The 10,950-nt window shown below is 43.2% G+C and overlaps 2 protein-coding genes across 2 annotated transcripts; both read left to right on the forward strand.

Annotated features, from left to right (window-relative positions):
* Window positions 1–977: 977 nt before the first annotated feature.
* Window positions 978–2,897, forward strand: LOC308700929 (uncharacterized protein). The gene is made up of 2 exons (XM_081382840.1): window positions 978–1,284; window positions 1,565–2,897. The coding sequence occupies exon 2, from the start codon at window positions 1,664–1,666 to the stop codon at window positions 2,288–2,290; it is 627 nt and encodes a 208-aa protein (XP_081238966.1). The 5' UTR covers window positions 978–1,284; window positions 1,565–1,663; the 3' UTR covers window positions 2,291–2,897.
* A 5,200-nt stretch (window positions 2,898–8,097) lies between these two features.
* LOC308700988 (uncharacterized protein) lies at window positions 8,098–9,984 on the forward strand. The gene is made up of 2 exons (XM_081382962.1): window positions 8,098–8,371; window positions 8,652–9,984. The coding sequence occupies exon 2, from the start codon at window positions 8,751–8,753 to the stop codon at window positions 9,375–9,377; it is 627 nt and encodes a 208-aa protein (XP_081239088.1). The 5' UTR covers window positions 8,098–8,371; window positions 8,652–8,750; the 3' UTR covers window positions 9,378–9,984.
* The last annotated feature ends 966 nt before the right edge of the window (window positions 9,985–10,950 follow it).

A 10,950-nucleotide genomic window follows, 5' to 3' on the forward strand; every position in this document is an offset into this window, starting at 1 on the left:
GATACGCAGCCCTAATTTTACCCCCCTCCATTTTTTTTTTCAGAGGAGCAGAAATTGCACACTTTGTGTTCTGTACAAGCGTTACGGCATTATGTAAACAGGACACGATTGTTCAGGAAGAATGTTCAGTTATTCGTTTCATGGGCCGATCTTATAAGCCGATCTCCTCGCAGCGCCTTTCCCAGTGGATGGTGGAGACTGACGATTGAATTGACCTGTACTTCTATGGGTCTTCATTCCCCAGTGGGCTTAAGGGCTCATTCTACAAGGGGTATGGCTACCTCAGGGCATTGTTCAAGAGGATTTTGGTATGAGATATTTGTGCAGCGGCAAGCTGGACTTCCCCCATACATTTGTCAGATTTTACTTTCTGGATGTCACTGCCACCTCTATTGCTCATGAAGTTCTCAATTTTGGTTCTTTGTAGAATCGAAAGGTTATCTTTCTTTCTTGCCGGGTCTGTTCGGCAACTTTGAAAAGCATGCGTTACGGGAGTTGGCTATATCATTTCCAAAGAGTTTATATATATATATATATATATATATATATATATATATATATATATATATATATATATATATGTATACATATTTGAAAAAAAGTGGCGTTGATATAAGAATGGCTGTATTCCCTAGTTGCTTGAAACACTGTTGTTAGTCACAATTAATTCAGTTTCCAATTCTAGACATGCCCCTGTGTCTGTGTTTGCTGTGCCTCTTCATATTCTACGCAGATTTATGCCAGTAGAGATCCACTTTCAGTAGAGTTTAGGTGTAAGAGGTTATTCATAACAACAACTTGTAAACGTGGAATTTCCAGAAAGCTCCGACTTGTACCATGTGATCATTGTACCACCTGACCATTTTGTCATTGATAGTGTTGCCATAGAAACACTCAATCTTCTAATTATGTCATCTGGCATGACCGCTGTGCTCCACTCCTCCAAACCTAATCAAACACACCTGAACAAGCTAATCAAGGTCTTAAAGATTAGGCTACTAGAAAGCTACACGCAGGTGAGTTTCATCAGGGTTGGAGTTACCCAGACTTCCTTGGATCTATAAATCTTTGGACAGCAATTTATGTTAAGGGATTCAGCAGCACATGTTTTCAGTGTTGCTTTGTGTGCCTTACTGTAACTTCTGACTAATTCAGCGCTGTTTCCAGTAGAGTTAATTGTGAGATAACAGGTCGAGAGGATGACAGCTCGAGTGTACTGCTCGTTGAGTGTTGTTTTATTGTGTCTGTCTGCATGTTTGAGCACAAACCACACTGGAGTCGTAGGTGAGAAGATCTTTTAGCTTTATTACACTGCCTGAAGAAATGCATAAATAAATGCCTTACAAAATATGATGTACAGTACAATTAGCTGTAATATTAAACTTATGAACCACATACAGTTTCAAGCACAGGATTGCTTTACAAATTTAATAGATGAATAATACTTGAAATAAAATTCTGTAAGTACAACTTGCTGGTCATGCTTTGCGTGTTTTGTGCTGTACATCTAAGACTGAATGTTGCTAAATGGACTGACTAAAGCTGAATATCTGAATCCATGCAGTGACACCTGCAGCTGAACCAGCAAAGCCTACAGTGCAGCTTGGGGCCGAACCAGCAAAGCCTGCAGTATGTGCTGAAAACTGCCAAAAAACTCACCCTGATGGTCAATGTCCTGGCCCAAAGGGGGGTCCTCCAGTGGTGCCTGCGTCTGATGCAGAAAAGCCTGCAGTATGTGATGAAAACTGCCAAAAAACTCACCCTGATGGTCAATGTCCTGGCCCAAAGGGGGGTCCTCCAGTGGTGCCTGCGTCTGATGCAGAAGAGCCTGCAGTATGTGATGAAAACTGCCAAAAAACTCACCCTGATGGTCAATGTCCTGGCCCAAAGGGGGGTCCTCCAGTGGTGCCTGCGTCTGATGCAGTATGTGAAGAAAACTGCCAAAAAACTCACCCTGATGGTCAATGTCCTGGCCCAAAGGGGGGTCCTCCAGTGGTGCCTGCGTCTGATGCAGAAAAGCCTGCAGTATGTGATGAAAACTGCCAAAAAACTCACCCTGATGGTCAATGTCCTGGCCCAAAGGGGGGTCCTCCAGTGGTGCCTGCGTCTGATGCAGAAGAGCCTGCAGTATGTGATGAAAACTGCCAAAAAACTCACCCTGATGGTCAATGTCCTGGCCCAAAGGGGGGTCCTCCAGTGGTGCCTGCGTCTGATGCAGTATGTGAAGAAAACTGCCAAAAAACTCACCCTGATGCCCCATGTCCTGGCCCAAAGGGGGGTCCTCCAGTGACACCTGCGTCTGATGCAGAAAAGCCTGCAGTGTGTGATGAAAACTGCCAAAAAAACGCACCCTGATGCCCCATGTCCTGGCCCTGAAGGGTCCTCCTGGCCATAAAGAATATGGCCATGCATGCAGTTAATGGTGTGATTTTTACCATTGATGTATGGGATGGTTTTTCCTGTTTAACAAATAAATCTCATACTTTAGTAAGTCTCTTTATTTTTTTCATATTAATTTGCTTGAAGAGATTCATTTTTATACTGCAACAGCTGTTGCCCAAAGTGGTTCACAATAACTAAACGCAAATAACAGAGAAAACAAAAAACAAACAAAAAAAGACAAGGTAATGATAAAGAAACAAAACAGACAAGGTAATGATAAAACACCCATCATGAAGTCTTAAAAGATGTGCTTTAAACATGGCCTTAAATTTCTGTAGTGACTTTACTGACCTTACAGAAAGTGGGAGTTCATTCCAAAGTTTGGTTCCAGCATGAGAACTGTCGCCATTATCTCAAGATGGATTATAAAATGCCAGCATACTAGAAAGATAATGGTGTATTATAATTGTCAACGAACCGACTCGGCCCTCGGATATGACTAAGATGGTCACTTCAAGCGTTCTGGTATGTTTTGCGCGTCCGAGTCTGAGAAAAAACATGGACGCCACCCGGAAAGCTGTTTCTATGGTAGCACTGGCTGAGTACCACGTGCTCAAAGTATGTGCTTCACCTACACCACACAGAGGAAGAACTCCAGGAAGACTATGACACAAGGTGCAGAAGGTATGCTCATATTTCAGTATGTTTGGTCAAGTTTGAGCCACGTTATAGTAGATCATTTTAGCTAGCACACCAGCTAGCAGGAAATGGGCTAAAACAAACAGTGATGACGTTGCTAAAGGTGATATTGAACTCCTTGCAGTGTTGCTCTTCTACAGAACGCTTTTTGTCATAAATAGATGCACTTAAAAGCTAAAGGTAATGTTTCATGCATGATTTTGGCAACTTGTGCAAGATGCAAACTTTGCTGGCGAACGCAGCGAAAAGTAGTAGACGCACTGTTACACGAGTTTAAAGACATGTATTAACGGCAGTTTTTTTTAACCTCTATTTCTTTTTCTCATTCGCGTAGGGCTGTGATATCAGCTGTGCTGCTGTCCAGACAGCAGATAGTCCTCAAGTCTGGAATGGAGTGGGAGATCATGCAGGATATGGATGACAATACATCTGCCCATCATTTCCTGATCAGAAAAGCCAGGTTTGAGCAGCTCCTTCGACTGCTTCAGGAGGGGGGCCTGCACAGCGAACACAGCCATGGACTTCCCCCCCTTGCCTGTTCCCAAAAAGGTCCTCGTGTTTCTCCGGTACATGGCCAACCAGAACAGCTTCAGAGAGATATCTGATAAATGTTATGCTTCCCAGTCAGCGACGCACAGAGCCATCCTTCAAGTGCTGACCATACACAATTGAACTGTGCTTTGTTTTCTTTTTTTGTGGTCATTCACAAATGGCATCCTGGCAATCTGGGCCACTGACAAAAATGTATTAAATAAATAAACTATAACGGCATGTAAACAATTCAACCCACACCAACATACATTAACATGAGAATAAAAATAATAATTGTACATCTTCTCCACCATCTGGGCAAGCAACCTCTGGAATCCCTCCTGGGATTTCTTCATTTGTGCCAGGGTCTCAGCGTGGCGTTTTTGGGAGGCCGCTTGGGAGGCTGCCTTGGACTCCCTAACCTATGCCAACAGCTCATCCTCCCTCTGGCGCTTGCGTGGCCTCCTTGGGGTGTCAGGGGGCATGGTGGTAACAGTGGGATGATGAACACAGGAGGACGGAGGGCTGGATGGAGCTGGAGAGGGGGAATTGGTCAGACGCACAGGTGAGGATGCGCTAGTGGACTGTGCAGGTGAGATGTCTGGTGCAGACACATTGACCTGTAGTGCATCTGGCCTGCGCACATCCAGGCCCATGGTTGTTCCCACAACAGGGAAGACGATATCATGGTGACCTCCCAAGAGGTCATCCATCTCAGCAAAAAACTGAATTTTACTAGGGCCCCTCCCTGTGGACGAATTTTTGTCCTTTACTTTTTTGTAGGCCTCCACCAACGTGTTCCATTTGCGAGCCACCTTGTCTTGCACAAAGGTCTGCTTGAAATGGTGGCTCAGCTTGCCAGTGATATCCTCCCACAGCAGCTTCTTGGACCTCCTGGCCAGCTTCAAGAAAGTCTTGTTGACGACAAGTGAGGCAGTGGCAGGCAGTGGGGTGTGTGAAAGCAGTGGGGCAGTGGCTCCCACCTGGCTGATATCTGAATCAGAAAAGAAAAAGAAAGAAAGATGTTAGCACAGTCCTCAGGGTTTAATAACAGTGCATGTGCATTAGTATCTCACCTGTGCTTTCAATGCACACCAAGTTAACCGAGATCATGAGCCCCTGGTCCAAGTAATAACCAGCCTCTGGGTTGGCTTGTTGTTGAAACAAGGGCCCATGAAAGGGCCGGGTCCTCTCCTGGTCCCAGTACGGATCCATCTTCCCATCAATAAACTCTAAAAATAAAACACTGTATATCACACTCTGTATCTTTTGGGCAGTATGCTATAATGTACAGTTATCATTCTATCACAAACATACCAGTTTAACACGCAACATTGAGATTTAACCCACATAAAGCACTTTTCTAGTAAAACCATAGTTTGTTTATGTAGGCTACATATAACTATATCGGTTATATGTAGCCTAGTAAATTAGGTGCAAGCCAATCTGTAATAAGACTACACCTTATCAAAACGCAGCCATTTGAACGTCTAAAATTTTCACTTTATTTCATGTTTTAGTTCATCTTCTGTTAGCAACGCTAGCCACGTTAGTTACACCCGTTTGAAACAAGGCTTCATTTAAACAACCATAGCGGTCCAAAAACAATGAAAACAATTCATACTTACAAGTCACACAGGGCGCAGCCATCTTGGATTCCGTATCAGAATTCTTGCTCGGTGTCCTCATGGTTGTCTGACTTCCGAGCTGGGAAATCTGAGGAAAGGGTTGAAATCTGTTGGTGCGTGTTGCTAGGCAACGTCTGTCTTCCTAGTCGGAATGCCGTGCTTATTTCTGTTACTTGTGACATTTTCATGGCTAAAATCTGATTACACTGTATTTAGCACAAACTCTGCTACAATAATATGTCAGTAGCATGTATGTAAAAGTTATGTAAAAAACAAAACAAAAAAGAATTCAAAAAAAGTGTTGCCTTTTTTTACAGACTCAAAGACTCCTATAGGCCACTGGGGGGCGGAATATACACCCCACGCTCAAGCGCACGTATAAAGCTTGCCACAAAGTAGTCTAATAGATAGATAGATTTCTTTATTGCCATTGTACAATTTTACATACAGCAACATTTTTAGACTTTCCAACGTATACAATTAAGAATAGTTAAGTACATATTGCAATCAAAGGCCATATAGCACATTAAGAAATAAAGTGCTCATAGTGTTATTTCACATAAATTGTCTTGTATGTCAAGAATGTGTTGTGCTGATTTTGGGGATGTGTTTTCAGTTCATAGGTCATTATCGTGATAGCTTTGGAATAGAAGCTGTTCATAAATCACGTTGTGTGTGATTTGATAGACCTGTAGCGTTTTCCGGATGGCAGCAGTTCAAATAAATGATGGGCTGGGTGATACGGGTCCTTCAGAATGTTGTGTGTTTTCTGCAGACAATGAGAGGTGAAAATGTCATCCAGGGCAGGTAGCTGTTGATTTGTAATGTTCTGTGCAGTCTTTAGTACTCTCTGCAAAGCCTTTTTATCAGCTGCCGATCTGCCTCCATACCACACCAGCATACCATATGTGATACGATCCTGGAAAACCCGTCAGATGTCACGCTGGTACGTTTTCAGTAAGATCTAAAAATAGATCCAATGTCAGTTGTGTCAAAATTGGGTTTTTATTAAATTATTATTCTATAACATCTTGTCTATCATCTCTGAATATATCTTGGCAAAATTCACTAGTTTAGTGCAGAAAAAGAGCAATTTATAGTGGCAAGCTGAAAAGACCAGGTCTTCTTTTCACTTGATTCATCAGTGACTGGGGATTAACGTAGCATTCCTTTTAACCTTTGTGATGTTTTCCTGACAAAGTCCTGTTCCACCAGTCCAGGGGGAGGGGAAAGCAGTCATTCCCGGCGGCTGCAAAGTCCAAGTCCGCTAACCATCCAATGTCAATTTATTTGAATGTGGCCAAAGCCACTGAACCTATTAGTTCCTCTTACCACTCTGAGAGGTCACTGTGGCTAAATCTCTGGAGCATCGGGGCAGGGATAAATTCCTCTCACAATTCCACCACATTTGTTTCCCCACCTGCATAGAAGTGGAGGATGTGGAATTCGGGTGGGCAAATGGTTCTAAGTTGTGTTCAGCCCAGTTCAGATCCCCCTCAACACACAATGTTCCTTGGATTACTGACAGTGCAGAATACTCATCCACCAAAAGAATGTGATCTGATGGGCACAATCACAAGTTCTCAAGTGTATTGTCACAAAGCACATCTTTTACACGGGTTGATTGGGAGGCTTACATACTACACCCTCACATGTGAGCCACGTCTCTGGCTGTAACCGCCCTGAGTAAACTAGTGTTTTTCCTTGATGCCTCGCCAAAGCCAATCATGCTGCATGATTTTTGGCTCACAGATATTAACGAGATTGACCCCTTAGGTACTGAGATTTGGTATGAACGGTAAGCCGTTTTTTGATACACAATGGTATCGAGTCAATTCGGTCAGTGCCGAATCTAACTCGATACGCAGCCCTAATTTTACCCCCCTCCATTTTTTTTTTCAGAGGAGCAGAAATTGCACACTTTGTGTTCTGTACAAGCGTTACGGCATTATGTAAACAGGACACGATTGTTCAGGAAGAATGTTCAGTTATTCGTTTCATGGGCCGATCTTATAAGCCGATCTCCTCGCAGCGCCTTTCCCAGTGGATGGTGGAGACTGACGATTGAATTGACCTGTACTTCTATGGGTCTTCATTCCCCAGTGGGCTTAAGGGCTCATTCTACAAGGGGTATGGCTACCTCAGGGCATTGTTCAAGAGGATTTTGGTATGAGATATTTGTGCAGCGGCAAGCTGGACTTCCCCCATACATTTGTCAGATTTTACTTTCTGGATGTCACTGCCACCTCTATTGCTCATGAAGTTCTCAATTTTGGTTCTTTGTAGAATCGAAAGGTTATCTTTCTTTCTTGCCGGGTCTGTTCGGCAACTTTGAAAAGCATGCGTTACGGGAGTTGGCTATATCATTTCCAAAGAGTTTATATATATATATATATATATATATATATATATATATATATATATATATGTATACATATTTGAAAAAAAGTGGCGTTGATATAAGAATGGCTGTATTCCCTAGTTGCTTGAAACACTGTTGTTAGTCACAATTAATTCAGTTTCCAATTCTAGACATGCCCCTGTGTCTGTGTTTGCTGTGCCTCTTCATATTCTACGCAGATTTATGCCAGTAGAGATCCACTTTCAGTAGAGTTTAGGTGTAAGAGGTTATTCATAACAACAACTTGTAAACGTGGAATTTCCAGAAAGCTCCGACTTGTACCATGTGATCATTGTACCACCTGACCATTTTGTCATTGATAGTGTTGCCATAGAAACACTCAATCTTCTAATTATGTCATCTGGCATGACCGCTGTGCTCCACTCCTCCAAACCTAATCAAACACACCTGAACAAGCTAATCAAGGTCTTAAAGATTAGACTACTAGAAAGCTACACGCAGGTGAGTTTCATCAGGGTTGGAGTTACCCAGACTTCCTTGGATCTATAAATCTTTGGACAGCAATTTATGTTAAGGGATTCAGCAGCACATGTTTTCAGTGTTGCTTTGTGTGCCTTACTGTAACTTCTGACTAATTCAGCGCTGTTTCCAGTAGAGTTAATTGTGAGATAACAGGTCGAGAGGATGACAGCTCGAGTGTACTGCTCGTTGAGTGTTGTTTTATTGTGTCTGTCTGCATGTTTGAGCACAAACCACACTGGAGTCGTAGGTGAGAAGATCTTTTAGCTTTATTACACTGCCTGAAGAAATGCATAAATAAATGCCTTACAAAATATGATGTACAGTACAATTAGCTGTAATATTAAACTTATGAACCACATACAGTTTCAAGCACAGGATTGCTTTACAAATTTAATAGATGAATAATACTTGAAATAAAATTCTGTAAGTACAACTTGCTGGTCATGCTTTGCGTGTTTTGTGCTGTACATCTAAGACTGAATGTTGCTAAATGGACTGACTAAAGCTGAATATCTGAATCCATGCAGTGACACCTGCAGCTGAACCAGCAAAGCCTACAGTGCAGCTTGGGGCCGAACCAGCAAAGCCTGCAGTATGTGCTGAAAACTGCCAAAAAACTCACCCTGATGGTCAATGTCCTGGCCCAAAGGGGGGTCCTCCAGTGGTGCCTGCGTCTGATGCAGAAAAGCCTGCAGTATGTGATGAAAACTGCCAAAAAACTCACCCTGATGGTCAATGTCCTGGCCCAAAGGGGGGTCCTCCAGTGGTGCCTGCGTCTGATGCAGAAGAGCCTGCAGTATGTGATGAAAACTGCCAAAAAACTCACCCTGATGGTCAATGTCCTGGCCCAAAGGGGGGTCCTCCAGTGGTGCCTGCGTCTGATGCAGTATGTGAAGAAAACTGCCAAAAAACTCACCCTGATGGTCAATGTCCTGGCCCAAAGGGGGGTCCTCCAGTGGTGCCTGCGTCTGATGCAGAAAAGCCTGCAGTATGTGATGAAAACTGCCAAAAAACTCACCCTGATGGTCAATGTCCTGGCCCAAAGGGGGGTCCTCCAGTGGTGCCTGCGTCTGATGCAGAAGAGCCTGCAGTATGTGATGAAAACTGCCAAAAAACTCACCCTGATGGTCAATGTCCTGGCCCAAAGGGGGGTCCTCCAGTGGTGCCTGCGTCTGATGCAGTATGTGAAGAAAACTGCCAAAAAACTCACCCTGATGCCCCATGTCCTGGCCCAAAGGGGGGTCCTCCAGTGACACCTGCGTCTGATGCAGAAAAGCCTGCAGTGTGTGATGAAAACTGCCAAAAAAACGCACCCTGATGCCCCATGTCCTGGCCCTGAAGGGTCCTCCTGGCCATAAAGAATATGGCCATGCATGCAGTTAATGGTGTGATTTTTACCATTGATGTATGGGATGGTTTTTCCTGTTTAACAAATAAATCTCATACTTTAGTAAGTCTCTTTATTTTTTTCATATTAATTTGCTTGAAGAGATTCATTTTTATACTGCAACAGCTGTTGCCCAAAGTGGTTCACAATAACTAAACGCAAATAACAGAGAAAACAAAAAACAAACAAAAAAAGACAAGGTAATGATAAAGAAACAAAACAGACAAGGTAATGATAAAACACCCATCATGAAGTCTTAAAAGATGTGCTTTAAACATGGCCTTAAATTTCTGTAGTGACTTTACTGACCTTACAGAAAGTGGGAGTTCATTCCAAAGTTTGGTTCCAGCATGAGAACTGTCGCCATTATCTCAAGATGGATTATAAAATGCCAGCATACTAGAAAGATAATGGTGTATTATAATTGTCAACGAACCGACTCGGCCCTCGGATATGACTAAGATGGTCACTTCAAGCGTTCTGGTATGTTTTGCGCGTCCGAGTCTGAGAAAAAACATGGACGCCACCCGGAAAGCTGTTTCTATGGTAGCACTGGCTGAGTACCACGTGCTCAAAGTATGTGCTTCACCTACACCACACAGAGGAAGAACTCCAGGAAGACTATGACACAAGATGCAGAAGGTATGCTCATATTTCAGTATGTTTGGTCAAGTTTGAGCCACGTTATAGTAGATCATTTTAGCTAGCACACCAGCTAGCAGGAAATGGGCTAAAACAAACAGTGATGACGTTGCTAAAGGTGATATTGAACTCCTTGCAGTGTTGCTCTTCTACAGAACGCTTTTTGTCATAAATAGATGCACTTAAAAGCTAAAGGTAATGTTTCATGCATGATTTTGGCAACTTGTGCAAGATGCAAACTTTGCTGGCGAACGCAGCGAAAAGTAGTAGACGCACTGTTACACGAGTTTAAAGACATGTATTAACGGCAGTTTTTTTTAACCTCTATTTCTTTTTCTCATTCGCGTAGGGCTGTGATATCAGCTGTGCTGCTGTCCAGACAGCAGATAGTCCTCAAGTCTGGAATGGAGTGGGAGATCATGCAGGATATGGATGACAATACATCTGCCCATCATTTCCTGATCAGAAAAGCCAGGTTTGAGCAGCTCCTTCGACTGCTTCAGGAGGGGGGCCTGCACAGCGAACACAGCCATGGACTTCCCCCCCTTGCCTGTTCCCAAAAAGGTCCTCGTGTTTCTCTGGTACATGGCCAACCAGAACAGCTTCAGAGAGATATCTGATAAATGTTATGCTTCCCAGTCAGCGACGCACAGAGCCATCCTTCAAGTGCTGACCATACACAATTGAACTGTGCTTTGTTTTCTTTTTTTGTGGTCATTCACAAATGGCATCCTGGCAATCTGGGCCACTGACAAAAATGTATTAAATAAATAAACTATAACGGCATGTAAACAATT

This window comes from Scardinius erythrophthalmus, assembly GCF_964197995.2.
Source record: "Scardinius erythrophthalmus genome assembly, chromosome: 13".
Lineage (NCBI taxonomy): Eukaryota > Metazoa > Chordata > Actinopteri > Cypriniformes > Leuciscidae > Scardinius > Scardinius erythrophthalmus.

Coding starts and splice junctions, on each gene's coding strand:
- LOC308700929 (XM_081382840.1), top strand. CDS start 1,664: ATGGTCAATGTCCTGGCCCAAAGGGGGGTCCTCCAGTGGTGCCTGCGT.
- LOC308700988 (XM_081382962.1), top strand. CDS start 8,751: ATGGTCAATGTCCTGGCCCAAAGGGGGGTCCTCCAGTGGTGCCTGCGT.